A 23737-nucleotide genomic window follows, 5' to 3' on the forward strand; every position below is an offset into this window, starting at 1 on the left:
TTTTATGGCTTTAAATTATGGGAGAGGAGGAAGGCAGAGCAGGAAAGAGGGGGCTGTGGATTCCACTGGTGTGGGGACAGGCTCTGGTCACCACCTCTGCCCAAGGACCTGGTCTCCTGGTCCTGTGTTGGATTTGGGGCTCAGCTGCCCTGGAAATGCAGGAGACCACAAGTCTCTGGAAGAATTTCACTGCACAGGGATGGGGTGGGAAACAAACAATTTCTTACTTCCTCATGAATCCTGGCTCAGCGTCTCCACCGCTGCCACCGGGAGGATCGTCACCGTCAGCCCTACACAGTGCCATGGAGCAGCGGCGGGGCCGGAGACGGCGCCAGGCTGGGGAGGGGACCCTGGACCGGCTTCAAAGTTCAGGGACAGACAGGGACAGGCACCGGCTGCTCCAGGGACACGGGCTCATGGCCAGGCAGTGCTGCTGGCCTTGACAAGCCGCAGCCCGAGGCAAATGTGCAGGTGCCTGCTGGTGCCAGGGTGCACCGGGCATCTCCAGCCCCGCTCGGTGTTTCGGGAGGGTGTCAGGATGCAGACGGGAGATGCCCAGGCACAGGAATTGCGACAGCCGCGCACTTCCCGGGCACGGCTTGGCTCTGTCCCAGTGTCTGCAGCCGGTGCTACCCGGGGTCACAGCCCAGGAGTTTGCCGAGTCCCTGTTTGGTGGCTCCCGGGGCTGGCAGTACCATCCGGGGCTGGCGCAAGCCCGATGCTCCGGTTACCGGAGCCGGGCGGCCGCCGGTGCTGGCACTGTGCAAACACCGCTGGGATGGGCCTGGAGGTGGCTGCAGCCAATACAGACAACCCAGAATTCTGCTGGCACGGCAGATGGGCTACCGGAGCAGGGCTGACGCCAGTGCTCCTAGAGCCCAGGCCCATGCCCTGGCCCTGTGCTGATGGCTGCCAGGGCTGGCCGGGCTCGGGAGCGCAGCACGACCCCCCAAAGCACCGTGTGGAGCCAAAGACTTTGCCTGTCCCCATTTCCAGTTGCTGATCCTGACCAGCAACACAATAACAACAGAGTCCAGCTCTGGGGGTCCAGGGGCTGCCCCAGGGTCTCAGGGCTGGAGTCCCACAGCCCAAGCTGCCTGTGACCTTGGGGAGCTGCAGCCTCCTGGTCCCTGCAGCACGATGAGGGCAGCAGAGGCACCTGGATCCCTCGGGCACCAGCTCCTGAGCCCACCCTGCAGTGCTGGGTTGTGGCTGAGCAGAGCTCAGGGCAGAGGGACTGGGGGGACAAAGCTGCTCCTGTCTCCTCACGGAGCCCCACGTGCTCCCCCCGCAGTGACCCCAATATCTGTTTTGGTCATTGCCAAGAGCGGCTGCAGCTGGACCCGCTCCACAGCAGAGGGACTCTGCCCTGGGGGCATCTGTTCAGCTGCTCTGGAGCAAAGTGAGTGTCTCCGTTGCTGCCATCCCTGTGTTGTCTGTGGCAGGATAAATGTTCTACTGCTTTATTGAAAACACCCCTGAGTGGGTTTGTTAACAGGGGGGCCAAAATTAAACCAACGCAGAGGCACCAAATGAGAACTAAGGCAGAGAAAAGCATGGTGGCCTCAGAGCTGCTTTCTGCTCTGAGCTACAGCTCGAGCTGACCCTTCAGCTGCTGCAGATCATGGCAGCACCGTCTTCCTTGAGGCCCTGCCAATTTACGTCATCTGAGAATCCGGCCCAAATTCAGGCAAGTCATTTCCAAAAACCCGATGTTTTACTGTCATGAAAATGTCACCATTTATTTCCCAGCTCTCAGCAATGCTGGGAGGTCGAGCCCTGCCCGCAACCCGGCACTGCGTAAAAGGGCAGGAGAATTTCCCAGCACCAGGAAAAATGCGTTGCTCTGTCATTCCTGCCTGTGGATGCCGCTTGCTCCTTAAGGGAAGCAGGTTTCCAGTAGGACTTAGTCATTTTATACACTTTTATTTGCAAAGCTGCCTCTTTGTGCTGCTCAGGGGGTGATTCCTCCCCCAGACTTTCCCTCGTGCAGCACTGGGGTGTCAGGGCTGAGTCCCCAATGGTGGGAGCTCAGCTCAGCTCAGTTCAGCTCCCTCAGCCCCGACACCCCAAGAACAGGGAACCTCATGGCTGGTAGAAACCCCAGCCAGAGCATTGTGGTCCTTCAAAGCAGATGGTCCAGCTGAGGGACAGTGGTTCCATAGAGAGCACAGCTCCCGTCCCTTCCCCAGAGCAACCAGTGCCCCATGGAGAGGCTTGGAGGAGCATCTCATCCCACCAGAGCTGAAAGTCTTCAGCTGAGGCTCCCGATGTGACGGTGCATAACAAACAAGTCTAAATACACGCTGTTGCCAAAATGCAACCCAGAAGGAGGAGAAGGGGAGCAGGAGAAGCTCAGCAGTGTGTGAGCAGCTGCTGACCCCGAGCGTCCCAGGGTTCTTTCGCTATGGGCTGGGCAGGAGCTGGCGGAGCAGGTCGATGACAAGGGACACTGGCTGCACGGTGTCGTACTCCGCGAACAGGTGACAGAGGTTCTCCGAGTCTGTCTGGCTTTTGGCCACGAACCCAAAGATTCTTTGAGAAAGAAAAGAGGCTTATTCAGTTTGCATCCAGGAATCTGAAGGAATAGGCTGAAACCAGCCCAGCCACAAAGCCAAATCCCAGTTCCAGCAATTCCACCTTGGCCTGCTCCCCAATCACGTTTCCTTGGAAGCCAAGCAGCCGGGAGGAGCATTTTTGGCAAGGCTTCCCCAGCTGTGAAAAGATTCTTGAGCACAAGGTAGAGCCAGATATAAATTCACTTCCTGAACCCAGCACAAGTCCCTGGGAAGGCTGTGGGATTTGGACGGGGGGTTCTGCATGAGGGGATGTGGAAAATGGGCTCAGCCAAACCTCTCATCCAAACCTACAGAGCAACCCCTCCAAAGCTTCACCCATCAGTCCCACGCCTCATCCTGCCACCATGGTAACTTCTATCACATCCCCTCCTCATTTTTAAGCTCCTTCTTTGCTGCTTTGCAATGCAGCCACTTCCCAAAGCAGCGTAATTCCCCCGGATTCCAGCCCCCCACTCCATGCGGGAGATCCCTGCTCTTACCTGGAGGACTTGCAGTACTTCTGCCACCTGGGGGAAGAACAGAATTGGAGTTGCTCAAAGGCTGATGTTTAACTCATTCCATCAGCTGCAAAGCCAAGGGTTATGTTTAGATCCACCCCAGCACAGTGTGCCCAGGGCAGTTTTATGGGATTTGGGATTTGAAGTGGTGCAGAGGCACTGGGAAACACGGGGAAAGGAGCACAGTGGGTGGCTCTGACAGGCACGGCTGCCCAAAACTCACTTTCTGTTCTCAGGGTCGATCCCACAGAACCTGATGGCAGCCAAGGGGTAGTGTCGCCTGAAAAACACCCTGGAAGAGGACAGGGCATCGTTAGGAAAGGGAAGGGCCTGGGCAAGGACATCAATTTGCAAATCCAAACCTTGTTGTACTTGTGGGAGACTGACGGTCTCAAGGCATCCCAAAATCCCAACCCTGGGTGCAGCTGGTTCCTGCATCCCACCCCTGCGATGCCATAAAAACACAGCGGCCCTTGTTAAGGGGTCAAGTCCATCCCTGGATGGTGACACGGGTTTGTCCAACCAGGGCAGGCTTTCCTGAGGCTGGGAGGTGAGGAGGGAGCTGCCTCTCCATGAACCCCGCTCCTTGGCCCTCCTGTGCTCTTACTTCCTCTGCACGTCGGTCAGCGTGACGCCCTGCTCTGTCACCCTGAAGTGCACCAGGGTGGGGGTGGGCAGTGACTCCAGCTCCAAGGTGCAGGAGATGCCCTTCAGGATGGCCGGGGCTCCCGTCAGCGTCTCTACATTCACCGAGTTGAGGTACAGGACGTTGCACACTGCAAGGACAGCACAGGGCCCGGCTCAGCGCGGCTGTAACACGGGCCAGAGCCAGGGCTGGGTCCCAGGGGTCATCCTGCAGATCCCTCACATGGATCCGGGTCAGGTTTGTTTTGACGAAAATTAAAAGATTTGGTGACTCAGAAATTCTTCACTAATTTAGTTTGGTTTGCTTTAATTCTTTGCACTAATTGTTGTAAAAGTCAAAGTATTTAATTTCCCGTTTCTAAATGTCACATTTGCTGGGGTTTTTTTTTCTGTTTATTACATATTTCCTTTAATGAAAAGCAGAAATACCCCAAGCTAACGAAGGGCTGACAGCCAACCTAAAACATGACATTTCAGGCTGATTGAGCTGTTTAAAGGGCTGTTCTGGGTCAAACTAAACTTTCCAGCTTGCCAACTGATTTTTCAGAATTTCCAGCAAAACAAAGAAGTCTCCAGCTCCCCAGCCTGTGTTGTGACCCGTCCCTTTGGTCTCCTGCTCTTCATTCTTTGCTCTCACCTGGAGCCCACCCAGGCTGAGGTTCACAGACCCTTCCCTGTCCTGCTCTGTCATTCCCACATGTGCCCTACAAGGCAATTTCACCAGCCCCTGACTGCCCATCCCTCTTCTAAAGCTCCAGCTGTTCCACCCCCATTGAAGCTAATCAGGAGAGAGGCTTAAAAATCAGGAACTCTTTAAAACTGTGGAACCCAGGGGTCATTTATCAGCCTCATGACCTCAAGAACCATGTTTTCAATCAACTTGAGGACCCAAAGTCTCCTTTCCTTAAAAATATCAGGCTCCTTTTCATCCCAGGAAAAAATCTGCAGAAATCCTGCAGCGATCTCCAGCCCCATGGGGAAGCTGGAGGGGGAGGCCACACCAGTGGCCACCACTGCACAGGGGTGATCTGCTGCTGTCACTCTGTGCCCAAGGCTCCAGCTCTTGCCAGCTGGGCTATCCCTAGGGCCCGCAGCCAGCTCATGTCCTCACCTGCAGTTTTCCTGGCCAGGGACAGGGCAGGTTCAGGAGTGCAGTCAGGGCTGTCCTCTCCATCAGCAAGATCTGCACAAAGGACAAGCAGGAGCAGTGATGCCACAGGCCAGGCTGAACTGATCACCTCTTTGGCCGTTCCTTATCTCACAGGATGCTCAAAGGCCCAGGACCACTCTAATTGCAGGGGTTTAGAGCTGTAATTAACTTAAGTGTCCTTCATTTCCCTCTCCGGGCTCTGTTCACCTCTGATCTCCCACTCCTACTTCCCTTGCTCTCTCCCCATCCCCAGCAGAAAGGAGTCACCGCCGTCCCGTCCCCAGGCCAGCTCTGCAGGTCCCTGCTCCACCTGCAGCCAGGGGAGCAGCTCCTCGCAGGCACCCGGGGGGCTCAGACCCTTCCCCACAGCAGGACCGCGCCCACCTCCCCGGAGCAGCGGCAGGAGCCGCTCGGAGCCTCCCTCCCGTCGCGTCTCCTACCTCGGGTGGGGATGCTGAGCTTGCAGGGCAGTGCCAGCGGGGTGATGGAGTGCTGGTAGACGAAGGCAGAGAGGCTCCCTGCAACCAGAACTGTGAGTTGTGGGGGGGCTGTTGCCTGGAACCCCCCACCCACACACCTGCACCCGTGTCCCAGGGAGCTCGTGTTCCTGCTTTGGAGCCACGGTCTCACTGTCAGGGAAGTGCAGGCGGGACCTGGGGCTGGGGGGGTTCCTGTGCTGGCAGGTGTGCAACACATTCACCCGGTCCTGGCTGGTGCTTCCAGGGGCTTTGGGAACAGCTCCTGGGGCTGCCAGGAACAGCGCCGTCCTTACCAAAATACAGCTCCTCGCTGGCACCCTTCAGGTGAACCCCTTTGGTGGAGGACTCGATGAGGAAGTGCCGGATGAGGTCACTGCTCTCCTCGCCTGCAAGAGGAACCATAATCAGCATCAGCACCGACCCCAGTGCCACTGTGTCACCCCTGGCCACCCCAGAGTCCTGTCCCAGGGCATCACTGGAGCCGCTTTGTGGCATCATCATGGTGCCAGCCCCTGTGAGAAGTGGAACGAGCACACACAGACACTCTGCCAGCACCTCCCACACACCAGAGTCCTGTGGCCTCTCATCTGGCTTTAGTTTGAGTAGTTTCAGTTAAACCCTTGAAGCAGCCCTCCTGTGCCCCCCCGTACCTGTCTGGCTGCCGGAGGGAGAGCCAGGAACCTTCATGGCCAGTCCGAAGGAGCCCCGGAATGAGGTGCTGTCCCGCACCAGGAACGTGCCCGGTTCCTTGTCCCTCAGCAGCTGGATTGCTGTCAGAGCACAGGCAGGGGCTCAGCCAAACACAACGGGTAGGAGCTCCCCGTGCTGTGCCCTGGTGCTCTGCAGGGAGTCCCTCCTTGGCAGCAGCAGGAAAAGCTCTGCAGTGCGTGCCAAGGACACACACATCCCTTGTGTGGCACCAACTGCAGGGCCTTGGCTTGGTCCCACGGGTCCCTGCAGCCCCCAGGACACTCAGCCCCTGCCCAGGCCACGCTGTGTGACAGGCAGGAGAAGCTTTGCTGGGTTTGGAGGACATAGAGGGGCCGTGGCACAGCCCTTGTTTCTGAGCTGCCCCCCTCAAGCTGTGAGAGGGTCACTTCACACCCATCAGCCCCCAGTAGGCTTTGACTTGCTCCCAATGAGTCCCCACAGGGACACCGGAGAGCTCTGGGGACAGCCCAGAGCCTGAGGTGGGGTCACACCCATAGAGCCTTTCCTGCCTCACCTCGGTCCCTGCTGATGCTTGGCTTGAACCAGTATTTTGATGTGTCCATCACAAACTTCATGGTGGGCTGCCCAGCCTTCAGGGGACCTGCAAGAGACCACAGGATGTCAAGGCCAGCAGGAACCTGAAGGACCTCCACAGATGACAGAGCCCAGCAAAGACATTTCTCTCTCAGGGTGGCCAGGGCTGAAGGTTTTTCAATCCTTTTGAATCCTTTCCTCCCCACTCCTCAGAACAGCTCGTTCTCCATGTAATTATCTCTCTTGGCAGGCTGTGATGCAGTGCAGAGAGGGTCACATGGAATCCCCTGGCAGTGCCAGCCTGCCCAGCCCTGCACAATCCACTGGAGCATGGGACTTACACCAGGATCTGACCCACACACCCTCTTGCTACTCCCATAAGGATCCCAATTAAAACCCTCTGCCCTGAGAGCTGCCTCTGCTCATCTCCTCCAGAGAACAATAGCCCCAGTGTCTGCCCTTGAATGAGGGACCTTGTGAACCCTGGTGCCTTTTTGGTGTCCTCAGAGCAAACGGGAACCCCAACTCCTCCTCCCAACCCGGTCTGGGTCTGCAAACAGGCAGGGCAGGACAGAATGTTGTTTCTCATTCTCAGGTGCTATAAATAGGTGCATCTGCATCTCCTGGAGGGAGCAGAGCATTCCTGGCTGCTGAGCCCATGTCCCAGGACACCGGTGGGCAGAAAGCTGTGCCTAATCCAGGGTCACCAGCCTCAGGCTGGAGACCACCTGGACCATGGGGAGACACAGCAAGGAGCTCCTGCGAGGACCTCTCATCTTTTGTGTCTATTATCCACAGCTAAAGCAGAGGGAAAATGGGGTTTGCTCCCCCTTTCCCAGCAGGTTTGGGGTGTGCAGCTGCTGCCCGCCCTGCCCCGTGACTCACTGTCCGAGAGGCAGCTGAGCGCGGGCGCTGACTGCGCGTTGTTCAGGCCACCGAGCCTCGAGACCGGGCTGCAGCTGGCCACGGGGGGCTGCGTGGCAGAGCTGGGGGGGGCTTTGGCCAGTCGGGGGGGTCCATCTCCTTGTTCCAGGCACCCGTTCACCAGCAGCACTGGGATGTCGGCCGCGGAGGTGAGGATGGAGGGGGGGCAGCTGCTGGCCTGGCCCTTCTGGGCCAAGGCGGTGCCGGCGCTGGGGGAGCTGCCTGCCCGGGGCTGGGGGGAGCTCTGGCCAAAAGCTTCCCTGGGGTGAGACACGATGCCAGAGGAAGGGGAGCAGGGGCTGCCCAGGGAGCTGGCGGGGGACGGGGAGGCAGCGGCCGAAGCATCCGAGTCCTCGTTGTGGAGCGAGTGGGTGCTGCTGCAGGAGGGAGACAGAGCAGAGATCAGGGAGTTGTTCACACACAGAGACCATCCCAGCCACTGCACCAAGCCTGCAGGGCATCATCTCCCAGCCCAAGGAATGAGGGACTGCCCTGTGCCCCTTCCACCAGGCACAGGTGGCATTTACCTGCCCAGGATGTAGCTGGTGTCAGAGCCAGGGCTCGTGGAGAGCTGGGACACCCAGCTTCCCCTCTGCCGGGCCCTCAGCACCTGCACGGGCTTCAGCAGATTGTCAACACCTGGGGAGGTGCTGAGGGCCCCGGGGCTGTAGGAGACAGTGTCCGTGTGTCCTGCCAGGCACTGCCAGGGCGCGCTGGTGCTCTCGGATGCTTTGCTGCAGCTCACGGTGCCCGACTGGGGACTCGGGGGTCCAGGTGGGCTCGAGAAAACCACGCTGTCACTGGTGCTGTATTTGCCTCCGAGTGCTCCTTTTTGGGGCAGGAAGCTGTTGGTCTGAGGGGACCTGGAGAAGGGGGTGCCCGAAGGGCTGGGGGAGCCCTGTGGCAGGTCGGGCCCCGTGGCTCTGCCCGGTATCAGCTCTATGTACTTGATGTCTGCAGAGAGAGAGAGGAGGTCATGAAGGATCTGGTGTGCAAGCTGGGTTCCTTAGCAAAGCTCTGTGAGGAACATGTGTCTGTTCTTCCCGCTGTGAATTTTAGCCCCCTCTCTGCAGGGCTGGGGGTCCAGCACTACCCTTTGCTGAGACCCTGTGAAGGCTGATTCCTCACAGATCCCAAGGTGAAGTGACCCCCCTGCTGCTGGCAGGCTCCCAGGGAAGGGGGTTACACGCGGTCACGTCTGGCTGCTCAGACCCCCCTCGCCAGCATTACCCAGCCAGGACCTGCCGAGACCTGCAGCCAGAGGCGGGTGTTCCCTCCAGCAGCTGCTCTGTTTGTACCTGACTCAAGAGAAAAACACCTGGCTGCTCCCCCCGGGGTGACGTCAGGTTCGGAGGGTGGCCCTGCACACCCTGGGCAGAGGAGCAGGGGGATGTCACCTGGCCCCAGGTACAGCTGGGCTGTGGCAGTGGAAATCCACGTGGGACAGGGGCAGTTACAACATTCTTGGTGTACAGGACCAGCCAGGCTGGCAGCAAGCACAGACCCGGGCAGGGGCTGGCTGCTCCCTCCTCCTCCTTTCTCCCACCCTGCACAGATCTCTCTAGAGAAGTCACTTCCCAGACAGTCTCTGTGCCTGTGTCCTGCTGTGGGATTCTTCTTTCTCTTCCCTTCATGCTCAGAGCCAGCCCTTCCACTTGCCATTAGTGACACGGGAACACACCTGACAGCATCTCCTGTCCAACACCCTCAGTGGAACCTCACAGCCAGCACCAGGGGTGCCTGGTGCATGCCAGGTCCAGGCTTCCTTGGACAAAGCCAGCATTTCTGGCTGAGCTGGAAGAGGCCTTTTAGCAAGAGACACTCGGGCTTGATTTGACTGCTTGCAGCGATGGCAGATTCATCACATCCCAGGGAAGCTGCTCCCGTGGTTAATCACTTAATCACTCCAGTGCCAGAGGTGTGCACCTCCCTCCCAGTCTGGACGTGCCCAGCTTTGCTTTCAGCGCCTGGTTCTTGCCCTGCCACGGAGTTCAGGAAAGTTCCCCTTCTCAAATGTGTTTCTCAGAGAGGGAAAATCCTTTATGCTGCAGCAAAGACAAACTGCTCTGACAGCCCTGAGCTCCCTGCCCAGGGTCTGACAGGTCCTGATGGACCTGCTGTGCAGGAGCTGCTGCCCTGGCTACTGCAACAACCTGAGCTCTGGGGCACGGAGCTGGATGAGCAGGAAAAGCACGGGGCTGTACAGAAGTGACTCCCTGAGCCCCTTCTCTGTGCCAAACCCAGCACGAGATTGGATAAACACGGCCAGCCATGAGCACCAAGGAGGCACTGCGTGAGCCAGGAGGGCTGGTCCCCAGTGGGGACACAGCTGGATCATGGCAGGACAGAGCCAGAGCCTTGCCCCTCCACAGCCCTGTTGCCAGCAGCAGCTCCTCCAGTGCCCAGCCTGGGGGCAGCTCTGTGGCCACATGTCCTGGTACCAGTGCACAAACCCTTGCAGTAAGCTGGCCGGATGCTTTTTGTCAATGTCTCCCCAAAAGGAGAAAGAAATGGGGATTTTAATTGTTCTTTAAAGAACTGACAAGCGTCTGTGCACCAGGCTCATGAGGCCTTTTACCTCCTACTTCTCTGCCTTTGCTCCTCTTATCACCTGTGGTTAAACCTCAAATATTTGCTCAAGACCTTGGCAAGTTTTCCAGCATCAAGGAGTGGCAAAAGTGCCACAAACACAGAGCCCAGATGTCACGCAAGCTGAGATCTCCTTTTCCTCCAGGAACTAGAAGGATCCAGAGGGAATAGTGCCTCTCATGAACGTGCCTCCTGTTGCTGCAGCATTTCATAGACTGTGCTGAGTTGGAAGGGACCCATCAGGGTCGAGTGCCACGTTTAAAGCTTCCTCATGGTCTCCACTAGACAAGACAAGGACAGGCCCCTCTCGCCTCGCTTGGGCACCATCAGTCCCTGCCACCCTCACATCAGGGCACAGGTTGCAGGGCTGGAGCAGGAGCAGGTGAGTGAACAGGGATGCTGCACTATGGAGGAAGCTTGTGTACAAAACCAAGAGCTGTTAAACGAAAATGAAAGCTGGAGTGAGGCTTTCCCCACTGAATTCGTGGCCAGCTTTCCAGTTCAGTTCCACGCTTGCAGCCAGATTCTCCAGACCACTAACACGTTACCTGTGGAGCTGCCTGGGGCTCCAGCCCCCGAGCAGAGCACGGGGCGGGGCAGTGGAATGGGTCAGGCACTGAGCAGCCAGAGCTGGATCTGCACTTTGTCACAGTGCTTTATCTGCAAGGCCGCCCTGTCCACCCCAGCAGGAAGCAGGGACACTGTCTGCTCTGGAATTGCCTGGTTCCTGCAGTGCTGCTGCCTTGCTGCAGCACCAGGACCCTCACACCCACCTCATCCTTCTCCAGCCCTGCCATCCTTATGCTTACAAGAGGGCTCAGGGAGAACTGAATTTTCTTTGTCTTTAACATCCTCACATTTGACCTTGCTGTGGAAAGAAGCCTGGGGATTGATTGTTGAGGTATTGACCATGTGTAAAGACAAGGAAGGGCAATAAAGCTTTTGGGAAGCAGTGAGACTAGAGGCACCTGAACCACTCTAGACCTGTCCTGTCAGCAGTGTCAGCTCCCCGTGTGCTGGGGCTGCCCCATGCACAGGGTGTGAACACCTAAAATGAGCAGGAGAGCCCAGGCAGGAATACTTGGATCAGGAGCAGCTCACAAATCAGAGCTTGGGTTGCAGGGATGACAGGGAGGAGTTGCACAAGGGGTCATGTAAGGCACTGTGAGCAGAGACGGGGCTGGTATGTGCTGCTGGTGCCTTGCCTATGCCAGGTATGCTGCCCGGGGAGTGCACAAGCCCTGGAAAAAGAAGTTCCCTGGCAAAAGAATTGGGAACACTTAAATGGGATGGTTGTGCAACACTCGATACCTTAGCCCGGGGCTCTGGAAATCTGGCTGCAAATCCATGTGCTCCCACAGGTCAAGTGTGACCCTGGGAAAGGTTCTGCTGCCTTGAGGGGAGCAGGGTCCTCACTGGGCATCCAGAGCCCAGGGGCAGTCACTGGTGGTGACAACTGGGATTAGAAGTTTTCCAACAGCTGCAAGTCCCATTTATAATGAGATTTGTTTTCTTCAAACACAGGGAAATGAACATCAGGTAGAACTAAAAGCTGTTTGCCCTGTTCCTTTTTGGACCCCTTTGAGCTGTCTGGACATGAGACATGTCAAGAGTGATCAGACCAGGGCTGTGGAAGCACTGGAGTCCGGCAGAGCTTGGATACACAGCCTGTCCTGCTCCTTAATATGGAGCCCTGATGTCAGGAAATAGTCTCCTACGCTGATCCCCCTGGCAGCAGTGGAGAATGTCCCTGGTGCCCATTTCCAGCCTCCCCAGGAGCACAGGACCTTGAGTGGGTCCAGGGGACAGGCGTGTGCCCAACTCCTCTGCCCCAGGCTCTGATTTTCACCAGATGGGAGCTTTGGAGGCTCCACAGCCCGAGCACTGCCTTTGCCTCACCTATTGCCTCTGGCTCCTGCTTCTTGGTGGCCGCAGCATCACCCTGAGCAGCAGGCTGGGCTGCATCCTTCACCGGCCTGCACGGCAGCGGCTGGAAGGTCGGATCGATCTCTAGGATCATCTGGTTGAGAGTCTCTATGGTTATGTCCAGGGAAGGAGACATCGGCTGAGCATCAGGGTCCGTGCCGGTGCTCTCCTCCTCCTTCGGCTGGCACGGGGCAGGGGCTCTCTCCAAGGAGGAATTCTGCTGGCCCTTCCCCTGCGTGTGAGCAGCCACATGCTCCGGCACGGGCTGGGCTCCGTGTGCCCTCCCGCTGGGGAGCAGGCGAGCCCTGGGGTGCACCATGGAGGGGGGGTCAGTCCAGGCCTCCGTGGAGTAGTAGACGTACTTGCCCGGCAGCGCGGAGCAGCCCGGGTACCCCGCCGGGCGCAGGCTCTTGCTTTCCTCCGGTGAGGAAATACACACAGTCTGTCCAACACGCAACACGTGGGATTCTATGACCTGTGACATGGTTTGGTTTTCCGGTTTCACAGCTTAGAGGCCAAGGGAAACCTCCTCCTTCTCCTCCTCGCCTCCTTCCTCCACCGGGGACCTCAGACCCCGTCTTCAATCCAGTCTCCAGCGGAATAAGAATCTGAGGAATGCAGAGAGGAGTGGTTACACAGGCATGCCCCGGGCAGGAGCAGACTTCAGCGGAAAAGTCCATAAAAATGGGGATTTGGAGAGAAAGCTGGAATTCAGCTCATACGAAAACAAATCACCCTGTCCTGCTTTTCCAGCCCCTCCAGCCTCTGCTCCCAGTGCCACAGCGTAGCTGGGCAAGCACATGAAAGGCTCATTGGCAACAGCATTTCAGGATTCAAAGGCATAAAGTGGAATCCTGCTTTTATTTGCTTATTTTCTGGATTAAGAATGAAATGAAGGCTCTAGCAGCCTTCTCATGGGACCCTGACCCCCCGAGCCAGCCAAGGACAGCCAGCAAGCCTGGAGCCCTGTGGGGCAGAGAGCTGGAGCTGCCTGCCAGGGCAGTGTCCTGCAAGAGGGTGTACAGCTAATCCAGGATTTTATTTTCCTGGTACAACACAAGTCTGGAAGCCTGCGGATGTGGCTGCTGCCTCAGTGGTGGTGCTGCTCGAGGAATCTGACTGCAGATACGTTTTGAATACTCTCTGCCTTCGCTTTAGGCAGAAAGTGGTTTTTTTATTCCCCATTATAAACCCCTATGGAATGGGGTTGGCTTCCCTCAGAGCTCTGGGAAAAAGGGTCTTGGGACACCGTTCGGAGGTGGGGAAGTTGTCCTGCTGCATCAGTAATCAAATGGGGCTCCCCCAGCTGCTGCTCGGCAGGAGCTGTCCCTCAGCAACACGCTGCCACCAAACACTGAGGGACCTTCACACCTTTGGCCTGGGATGAGGACAGTGACCCTGCACCCTTCTGTGCCCATTGTGGCAGCCAAGCCCGGCATCTCCTGGGGACATCCAGGCCCAGCACAGTCCCTGTGTCAGCACCACATCATCCTCTCTGGTCCCTGGGGAGGGCAGCACTGGTGGGGACCACGGGGTATCCAGAGACCCAGAGCCAAAGCCTTGCTGGCAGGAGTTAATGCCACAGCTCCGGGCTCCCTCCCCGTATCCTGTGCAGATTTGGCACGTGACACTCACAAACAGAGGGGTACACTTATTAAAATATTTGTCCTGTCCCGCACCAGTCTCCAACGACGGACTTATTTACTCTCTTATCCTGGGCTGATTAACGATGGAGTCACAGGATTAGGAACGAGACACGTTGCTCCAAGGCAGCCAGTCCCTCAGCCCCGTGGGCGCAGGCAGGAGCTGGGCTGCTGCCCTGCGTCACTGGCTGCAATCAGTGACTAACTGCCCTGCCAGGTGTCGAGAGCAGGAACGGAGGGTGGCTCAAAACAGCACAGGCGTGCCCTGGGTGAGTTATATAACCCCGGAGAAGCCCCATATCTTGCTAGAGAGACACCCAGAACACCCCGAGCTCATGAAGTGTAGAGAATTAGAAGCAAAACATCGCTGCTGTCTGCTGCTGCTGTCAGCACCTGGCCCCGGGCGAGTCACGGCAGGTAAAGCCCTCTCCGGGGCTTCCGAGAGCTCTGAGAGCTGCAGGAATGAATAAATGCCTCAACCCCATTTACCTTCCTGTCAGCCCGGCCCCCACCGTGTCTCCTGAGCCTCTGAGAGGTTTCAGTTAGAGGACTGGCATAGGAATGGCTCGGGAGCAGGGCTGTGCTGCAGGAAGGGAAGCACCTCCTGAGCCTGAATTAGACAGGCCCAAGGCAGACCTGAATTGTTGCTAATTATTCCTAGAGGTGGGAACCTCTGGGAATTTGGGGCTATGCTGCTGGAGCCAGGTCTGCCCCAGTTCCCAGAGGAGGAGGACTGAGTCTGGAGCCAGTTATCCCTGTGGAGAACCAGCTGTGAAGGAATCTGCCAGAAACTGGAGGGCAGGTGGGTGAGGGGCTGCAGGCAGTGGGGTCCCTCCTCTGACTGCAGCAGTGCCACAGCCCACGGGGCCTTCCCCCTTGGCCAGCACATGGCTCTTCCTTGGCATTTCCAGACCCCAGCCCCAGGGCACAGTGGATGCAGGAGCAGGCTGGGACCCAGCCCCCCCTTTCCACTTTCCTGGCTGGCCATGCCAGGGCTCTGCCCACAAAGTTTGTGTCACCTCAGGCTGAGTGACAGCACAGCTCTGCCGGGGGCGGGGGTGCGGGTCAGAGCCCAGGTAAGCAGATGCCCACCTTGGGAAACCACCCAAGGTCTCCTGCCGTGGGGCACCGTGTGCCACAGCACCGCCAGCTCTGCGTGAGAAGTGCAGTGTGGTACAAGGCTCGGAGGGAGCGTTTGTTAAATATAAAAACAAGAGTCATTCCAGGTCAAAAACACAAGTGAGATGGAGTGAAAATTGGATTCTCCCCTGGGGAGAAGAACTGCCTGGCTCCAGTCAGCATCCACAAGACAAGGCTGGTTTTAATTTAAGTAGGTACAGAAATAACGTGCAGGATGCATGAACCAGGGCTGTCGGGGCCTCCAGGAGCATGCACGCAACAGCTTCCCTCCTTTCTTGTACTCCTGCCCTGAGTTTTTGATCTTTCTCATGTGTGATGCTGCCAGAATTAGCCTCCAAACCTCATTTCTCCTCCCTTCCCTTCTCTGGGTTGAAGTGAGAGGTCTCCCAGGCTCCTCACAGGAATTTTGAGCCTTGGCTGCAGGCTCTTGTGCTTGGAGGAGCAAAGGAGAAGGGCTGAGGTGAAGGAGGGGAATCATAGGATGGCTGCTGGCCACCAGCATGGCACAGGCAAATGCTGCCCACAGACATCAGGACCTCCCCAGAGCCACAGGGAATGGCACACTCCATGCACAGGCCCAGCGAGGGCTGGGCAGGGTCTGGCTGTGCCCCCCGAGCAGGAAAGAGAGGCCAGGCATGGGCACAGGTAGGAGGATCCTGTATCACACACCCCCACACCGTGCCATGAGCCATGCCCTGGGCTCCATGGCAGCAGCAGAGTGAGCTCTGGGACAGAATCAGGGCAGCCCTGGCAGAGGGAACTCCAGCGCTGCAGCCATGCCCAGACAGGCTGGTTCAGCCAGGCCTGGGAGATCGATTGGCTGTATGGAAATTCCAGGGAAGGAGAAATGTTGTTTCAGCTAAGTCAAGGCTAGCACAGAAAGACGGAAATAAGCTGGCACAAACACAACCAGACTGGAAATGGCAGAGCTTCTGCTACTGGAAGCAGACTGTGGAACACAAGTCTCTCTAAGCTGAAGGGGACAAGTCACAGATTTCACATGCAGACGGACACTCTTAGTCCTCAGTGAGAGACCAGCCTGCGGTACCAGGAGACCCAGGCTGTGGGGCTGGAGCCGCAGCTCAGCCCAGTAACCCCAGTTCTGCTCCAGCCCAGCTTGGCAGGCACCTCCGCGGTAGGAAAAGGAGCTGCGCTGGGGCTGTCAGGACTGGGGCTGGAGCACCCGCGTGGGGCAGGAGGTGCGGTGCTGTGTTTGGAGGGCTGCAGGGCGCTCCTGGGCGCGGCTGCGAGCAGCCGGGTGCCCTGGGGCCAGGGCTGTGCCGACACACCCCGGCTGCTCGATAACCGCCCGCCCGTCCCGGCTCAGCCCCGCGACGCCACACGGGCCGAACCCGAGGATCCACACAGAGCAAAGTCCCTCCCGCTTCCTCTGCGGGAGCTCAGGGAGCCCGCTGGGACCCCCCAGCCCCGAGCTGGCTCTGCCCTGGCACCCGGCGGGGCAGGGTAAGGGCAGAGCTGGCAGCGCTGCCCCGCAGCATCGCCGGCAGCTGCACGCTGGGTGTCCCAGCGCGGTTATTTGGAGCTCAGACATACGAGCCGGGACACAGCCTCGCTCCCTGTCTGCGCAGACCCCGAAACAGCTCAGCCAGCTGCCAAGCCTGGTTGTTTTTCCTTGCAACGTGAGCCCTGGGAGCCTCCCGATGACAAGCCTGTTACACATCCCCTCGCCAGGAAGGGCAGAGGGAACTGCTGGGACACCCAGGATTTCCAGCGCTCATTACACACAGTTTAATCACTGCCAGGGCTGCGGGCGACTTGCCTGGATTAGAGGGGCATGCTGAGGGGGTTGAGAAAGAAAGTTCCCATGGTTATGCTGTGTTTTCCCTGCAGAGCAGGGAGAGCCACGGTATCACATGGCAGATATTAATACAGCCCAGCTCCAGGGGGTTCCAGCACCTGGTGCCCGAGGAGGGGCTGCCTTCCCACGCCGGGGGAGAAGGGGAGTCTGTCAGAGCCTCCTCCCTCGCTCAGACACGAGCAATTACGAGCCTCAGCAGCAAGGAAAAGAAGCGTTTATAAAATCCCAGAGAGCATCTCTTGGTGTCTGCCCAGCCCCCGGAGCCGCACGATGGGGCAGCACCCGCATGAGCGGTGCCAGAGCGGGATGTTTTGGTGGGGCAGCGAGAAACCCTCCAGTGCAACCCGAGAGCATCCACAGCAGGAGCCACCCACCCCCAGTGACCCCCCTGCCCCCGTCCCAAAGTGCTGCTTGTTTAGCAACATTTCAGACTTCTGGAAGGGTCTCCAGGCTTTTGGAGGAGGCGGGTTATTAGGAATGTTGAAATCGCTGCTCCAGCAGCTCCCCCTCCCACTGCATTACAGCCTTTTCCTCTCCCGGGACAGCTCTTTCCCCTCTGGCAAGAGCTTCTCTGGGTACAAGAGCAGCACAGAGCCTGGTCCTCATTTCCAACAGAGGTCCCAGCACAGCAGGAGAAGTTTCCCCTCCCCTCTTTGTGGGTGAGCAGTTGACATGGGAGGCTCAGGGACAACAGTGCCTTTAGAACAGGGTGTCTGTCTAAAAATAGGCTAAATTAGCAAGTCCTAAGAATGTTTGAGATGAGTTACAGGAACTAACAAGCTCCTCGGAGCACAAGCCAGGAAGTTTCTTCTCTGAGACCATGGGAACATCTCCCTCCAGCCCTTGTGGGACTCGCTAGGCAGCATCAGAGGAACCTGCAGTGTAAGAGGCTGTTTCCCTGCATTTCAGGGGTGCCAAGGGGAGGGAGAGGGTGGCAGCTGTGAATGGGGGGCTCTGCACACTGCAGGTGTCTCAGAAGGGCCCTGGACATCTGTGCTGGCCCGGGCACATCCCCTGCAGTTCACAGTGCTGCACCCAGGCCTGGAAACCTCATGAAGCACCAGAACATGCTTCAGGCTCTTCCCTTGGGTCCAAGCAGTAGAGGTGGGACTAGATTAATTTCCTCCCCTCCCCAGACTCCGTTTTCCTCCCAATACATCTACCTACAGCAACAGCAGATCCAGGCACTCCCACCTGGAGCCCTGGCAACACAGCTTCTGTGCCATCCTCCTGACCTCTCCTCTGACACAAGCATGGAGTCCCAGAAGCTGGTTTTGGTTTCACAGCTACTGACCCCATTCCCTGTGCTTTGACCTTCCTGGCTGGCTGTGGCTTAAGAAGGTTCAGTGGTACCACAATGCCCTGAGTAACTCAGAGCCCTACACAAACCTCTGCCCCAACATGGCACTTTTATTGCCTTGAACTCTCCGCAATTCCCACAGCACAGCCTCCCACAGGGAGGAAGGAGACACTGGAGCACACAATCCCAGCCACTTCACCTCAGCTGAGCTCACTTGAGGCAGCGGAGGAAACGTGCTTGGACACATGCACAGACAGCAAACACCACTGGAAATCTTAAATAGGCTTCAAAAGGATAAGAAAGGTAATTACTCATGTCATAAAGCCCATGGACTACTGAGGAAACCTCAGAACCTCAGCTAGAGCAATATGCATAATTCCACACCACTGCTACCAGCATTATCCAGCAGCCTTCCCCACCCTGGATCACCACCCCTCAGTTCCTGCCCCCTGGCAGCACTGCTGGGGCAGGAACAACCATGTCTTGTCTTATTTGAGATCCCTGAGGCAGATTCCTCCCAAGGCAGGAGAATAACCCCCAGCTAATTGCAAAGCAGCAGCAAGAGGAGCAATGGAAGGGAAGAATCGATATGAACTGCACGCAGCTTTAGCATGAGGATTGAAAGAAAAGAAGGACTTGGAAGAGGCATGGCAAAGGCAGAGATGGCCCTGGCAATCAGCACTCGGAGGTACCTGGGCTGCAGCGGCTCGTCCCCCGTCCTGCACGGCTCCGCTGCAGCACCTCCAGCACCTGGAGCTCATAAACCACAAGGGTGGGTCTGTGCAAGGACCGGCTTCTCCGGGAGCTCGGATTTAACGGGAGCCCGGTCCCTCCCACCTGGGCCGAGCTTCACCGCCCCTCGGTGCCCCAGGTGTGTGGTGCGAGAGGGAAGAGCCAGCCGCGGGGTTTGGGGTGGGAGCCGGGGCAGCGCGGGGCTGGCAGGGGCCAGGCTGCCCCCGGAGCAGCCGGCACGGGAGGGCTGCAGGCAGAGCTGCCGGCCAGGGACGGCTTGCAGCTGGAGCAGAGCAAGGTAACCTGCTTGGGGCAGGTGAGGAGTCGGTGCTACAGCTGCCAAGGGCTGTGCCTGCCCCTGCATCCCCCGGGCAGCGGCAGCCCCAGCCCAGCTCTCAGCCGTGGCACTGTCGGTGGGGCAGGACTGGTGGGGACTGTGCTCCAGCCTGTCCGAATCTCGGCTGTCAGCTGTGACAATAAATGAAGAGGGAGCAACAAGCACAGACTCCTTTCCAGCTGGAGCATTGGAGTTGAGTTCCTCCTGCTTCTTCCCAGGGGTACCAGCTGCTCCCGAGTGCTGCAGGCAGCACAGACACATTTCTGGGAGGAGCAGTAGACTTGGGGACAGCCTGTCCTGTGTCACTGCCTCGTGGCAAAGGTGCTGCCTTGAGGAGGGAGATTGGTTCAAAGGGAAAGCCATTATCAGTCTGGTTAAAGGGCATCTGTCGCCAAGGGTCTGCCACGCCGTCATCACTGCACTGTTATCCCTGCTATATTACAGGGAGAAGATTGAAGAACATATTGAAAGGTAACCATGTCTCAAGCGTGTTTGCAGTGTCCAGCCCAGAGCAGACAGGCCTGACTGCTGCACTCAGCATTCCCACATTGGGAACAGGGGATAATAAATAACCCCCGAGCATCCTTCTGGATTGCTGTACATTTTGGCTCAAGGGTTTCTTCCAGTGTCAGTGGGCACAGAGCTGTGGAGCAACCTTTAAAACCATGTCTCTGAAATATCCTTTTTCAAGGAAACTGCGTATTCTGCTGCCCATAAATGCCTTGGGCTCTCTGCAGTCTTGCCACACTGTGAAGGGACACTTTGGAACGTCTGATTTTATCAGGAAATAGGCCATATAAACTCCCTGCCTTAAATTCCTTCATCTCACTTTACAGTCTTTCCAGCATTTCATTTATTACCAGCCATTGTTTTTTCCTGTCCTTACATCCCTGGGCAAACAGTTTGACATGGCCAGCACAGCCCCTTGCCATCTGTGATGGCTGTGGGATTGCAGTGGGAGTGATTTCCTGGCAGCTTTCCTTTTCCTGGCTGGTAAAATTCACCTGGATGACATCCTTGACAGATGGAATTTCTAACCTGAGGACATTCAGTATCACACACACATCAGCCTGACTCCAGCTGGAGGGGGCCAAAGCGGAGTAATGTTGGGTTGGGTCCCTCAAGATGAGCATCTTCTCTGTCCTGGGCTGCTCAGGTGGTTATAAAGGGCAGGGAAGCACCAAGGCTGGGGGAAGAGGAAGGTTTTGGCAGTAGAACAAGGGGTCTCCATGCTCTGGTCCCGTTTGCAGCCAGCTCTGAGCCCAGGCTTTGACTCTGTTCACAGCCCTGGGAAGCTCAGAAGGATAAAATGTGTTCAGGGCCAGGCACCTTCTTTGGAAAAATCACCCCAAAGTGACCCTGTGCTGTGCCACCCCATCCCAGTGCCCAGCTCCAGCCAGCACCTGCCTCACGGAGGTGGGGATTGGATGGGACTCACCTGTGGAGCCAGAGTGGCCTCCCCAAAGGAAGGCACTGACACCTTCCACTGTCACCTTCCGCTGACATCAACATGCCCAGCAACCCAGAAATCAGTGCAAAGCTGTTTGCTGTGTGTTCACATCCAGGGCTGGCCCCAGGCTGAGGAGCCCTCTGTGTCCTGGAGTGATGCAATTCTCTGTTGAGGCAGTGGGATGTTACTGCTATTGGCATTTAGGAAGCAAAATTGCAATTCTTGTTCTGCCCTAACGTTGCTTTTCTGTCTTTTCTCTCTGATTTTCTGTCTGTGTTGTGCAAGGCATGAGGAGATAGCCTGGGGGAGCAGCTGTTATAGAAAATGGTTTGTTTGTAGCAGGGCTGTCAAACTCTTCCCCAGTGCTGAAGCAAATGCAGAGATATCACAAGACCCCTCAGAAAAAAAACATCATTTACCTCTGGCTTTGACGTTGCTGGTTCTGCAGTGAGGCCAAGGAGTTCAGTAGCTCTTTGGCCAAGCTGTTACATTTTCTTTGTGCTCTCTGTATCCACAGAAAATCAGCAGGGAAAAATTAATGGGGTGCAGGGAGGGTTGTCCGTGCAGCAGGGTGTTCTGCCCTGCCCCTGAATCTGTGTCACACAGGTGTAAAAATATTACATCAGGGCTTTGTTACCCCAGTTAGAACCCCAGCACTGAATTTACTGCAGAGGTTTTGGATTGAAGCAGCAATACCTGTGAGAACCACATGCCAGTCAGTTCACCTGTGCAGGTGAACTTACCCTGCAGTGAAAATCCCACCAGGAACAAGCCTCTGCATCATCCTGGATTTTCCCACCCTGATGGCCCTAAACATTACTAACAAAAAACACATCCCTAAACTTTGTAAATGGCGATACAGGTGTGCAAGTGGGCAAGACCATGGTGGCATGGATAGGATGGGGTGGTCAGCAGCAACTTAACGCCACTTTTCTGTTTCCAGGAGGAAGCAGAGGGAAATGGGGAGGACTGAGAGACTGACTAGAGGAGAGCACTCTGCTCACAGCTGGAGATGGCCAAGGAAAACTGGAGCGGCCACAGGACAGGCTGGGGGAAGAACAAGAGAGGCAGAGAGCCACAGAGTGCCTCCTGCAGGGTTGCAAATGTGTGGTTCCTTGTTTCTGGGATTTGAGCAAAATAAACGCCCAGACACCAACGAGGGACCCGACATAAAAGAACATTTCCAGAGGAACAAATATTGGTTATGAATAAGACTTGGGAGTGCTTCCCTGGAATGCACCTGTGCAAACGAGGAGAAAAGGATGAAACATCCCTCTCTTTGTCACCTCTTCTTGGAACTGAGGGTTTGGTTCCTGTGTGAGGGGAGGTGATCCAGGGGCTGCAGGATGGGGACGGGCAAGGTGGGAGGCCTTGGACCTGAAATGTTTTGGCCATGCAGAAGGGCTGGAACGAGGGATTGTCCTCCAGGTCCTTCTTCACTGCGGGAGCCCCTCTTGGCAGCGGCTGTGGCAGAGCTGTCTGTGACCCCTCTGAAGGTACCTCCTCTTCTTTCCTTGGCTAAACCCGACCTGTCTGTGCAGAGCAGATTTCTCCAGGCATGGCCCTACCCAGGATGTGCTCATAAAGGACAAAGTATTAACCTGACAGCTAAAAAAAGAACAAATAAAACGCGTGAATTGGCCCAAGCAGCTGCTCTGCCCTGTGTCCTGAGTTGCCACTGACACCAACTCCCTCCTGCTACCAGCTCTGGAAAACCTTCCAGAAGTCTGACACAGGTGAAATAAAGTGACACTGTGTCCAGCACCCCAGAAGTGCCATGGGAAGTTGATCGAGCAGTAAATCTGTGCAGAAAGCAGACTGCTTCTATTTTCCTCCTTCCTTCTCCTCTTTCCCCTCCTGTAGCCTTCTTCCTTCTTCTGGGGCCTTAAAAAAAAAACAAAAACAAAAAACCAAAAAACCAAAAAACAAAACAAAAAAAAAACCAAAAAAACCAAAAAAAACCCAAAAAAAACCAAAAAAACAACATATTAAGTGCTGCAATACCTGGGTGAAAAAGCCACAAAGGGCTGTGGCATTCTGGGGATGGATGGCACAGCTGGTACAGAGCAGGCCTGGGCAGCTCTCAGGGAACCCTCTGAGGGGTTCCTGACCTGCCTTGTACTCGACCAGTGGCACAGGGCAGGAGAGAAGATCCCAGACCCCCAGGGGTCTCTAACTGGGTCCTGCTGCCGTGTCCAAACACCCCCAGAGATTCTCCCAGCCAAACCAGCCCCTTCCTCGGGTGTGGGAGCTGCTGGGCACCGTGTCCAGCACTGCTCGGTGCTCAGCACGGGGGGGTTGAGCTCCTCGGCGTTTGGGGAGCCGAGGAGAGGCTGTTGCTGGGGCAGGGACAGCCCCTCACACCTCCCCGGGACCCTGCTGCCTGGAGCAGCCACTTGCGGCTGCAGGGACCTCACGGCTTCCTCGCCAGGTGAGTCACCCTTTTCACGGAATAACAAAACATATTTACTCAGAAGGGTGACGAGGCCCTTTGGTTCCCCTGAGGGAGTGTTAATCAGCCTCCTCTCAGCGAGAAAGGACCTTTTGTTTTCTAGACCTGCAAGGCTCCAGGGAAGTGGCATCATGCTTGGAAGCATCGCTGTCCGTCAGAGCCGCTGGGGAGCAGGGAAAGGACGGGGAAGCTCCGTGTCTCCATGCCCTGCGGTGGGGCTGTGGCTGTGGCTGTGCAGGAGGGAATGGAAGATGCAAGAGCAGCGGTGCTGGCCCGGAACGTGCCAGAGGCGTGGGCAGGGCTGAGCACAGCTCCAGGTCTGAGCCTGCACACGCCGGGCGCTGCCAGGGGAAAACCACTGACGTCAAGGACACAGGATGGGGCCCCGCTGCTGCCCTGCACGGGCAGAGCCGAGGGGGCAGCACCAGGTGGTTCCTGCTGCCTCCCACGAGGAGTTACCTGGCTGTGGAGGTGGGGCACGGAGAAAATCCCTGTTTTGGAGAGTGCTGTGTGACACTGGTAGTTGACCACGTGCCAAAGAGCTACAGAGAAGCCCAAAAGAAAATTGGCATCCCGAGGCTCCCCGCCCCAAGGATGTTGTTGATGCTCAGCACATAACTGTCCTGAGGAGCTGTCCTCCAGGATGAATGCCTTGGATTTCCCTGGGGTTTCCCAGAGGTTTAAAGCAAGCAAAGGATCACAGCACAGCTGTCCACAGCCAGCATCTGCAGGTGCATTTTGCTCTCAAAACCTCAAAGAATTAGAGACTGAGCTCTTCTTTCCTTAGCAGCAAGCCCTTTCCCTGTAGCAGCTTTTGATGGATCATTTCC

General features: G+C 56.9%; 1 protein-coding gene across 2 annotated transcripts; it reads right to left on the bottom strand.

Annotated features, from left to right (window-relative positions):
- Positions 1 to 2120: 2120 nt before the first annotated feature.
- TNS4 (tensin 4) lies at positions 2121 to 18674 on the bottom strand. 2 transcript variants are annotated; one of them, XM_068212332.1, is made up of 13 exons: positions 18629 to 18674; positions 12008 to 12642; positions 8047 to 8473; positions 7481 to 7896; positions 6576 to 6662; positions 6001 to 6120; positions 5644 to 5736; positions 5312 to 5389; positions 4833 to 4904; positions 3684 to 3852; positions 3300 to 3368; positions 3059 to 3085; positions 2121 to 2535 (listed from the first exon to the last, which is right to left on the bottom strand). In XM_068212332.1, the coding sequence occupies exons 2-13, from the start codon at positions 12516 to 12518 to the stop codon at positions 2406 to 2408; spliced, it is 2199 nt and encodes a 732-aa protein (XP_068068433.1). In that variant the 5' UTR covers positions 12519 to 12642; positions 18629 to 18674; the 3' UTR covers positions 2121 to 2405. The 2 variants fall into 2 exon arrangements, with proteins under 2 accessions (XP_068068433.1, XP_068068434.1); XM_068212333.1 differs by lacking the exon at positions 18629 to 18674 and adding an exon at positions 13740 to 13822.
- Positions 18675 to 23737: the final 5063 nt, after the last annotated feature.

The sequence above is a fragment of the Anomalospiza imberbis genome, chromosome 22 (assembly GCF_031753505.1).
Source record: "Anomalospiza imberbis isolate Cuckoo-Finch-1a 21T00152 chromosome 22, ASM3175350v1, whole genome shotgun sequence".
Taxonomy (NCBI): domain Eukaryota; kingdom Metazoa; phylum Chordata; class Aves; order Passeriformes; family Viduidae; genus Anomalospiza; species Anomalospiza imberbis.

Excerpts from the sequence above, each read along its gene's own strand:
- TNS4 (XM_068212332.1), bottom strand. The coding sequence starts at position 12,518 with ATGTCACAGGTCATAGAATCCCACGTGTTGCGTGTTGGACAGACTGTG. Across the intron at positions 7,897-8,046 it reads ACCAGCTACATCCTGGGCAG|CAGCACCCACTCGCTCCACA; the intron begins GTAAATGCCACC and ends TCCCTCCTGCAG. Across the intron at positions 5,737-6,000 it reads TCCCTCCGGCAGCCAGACAG|GCGAGGAGAGCAGTGACCTC; the intron begins GTACGGGGGGGC and ends TTCCTCTTGCAG.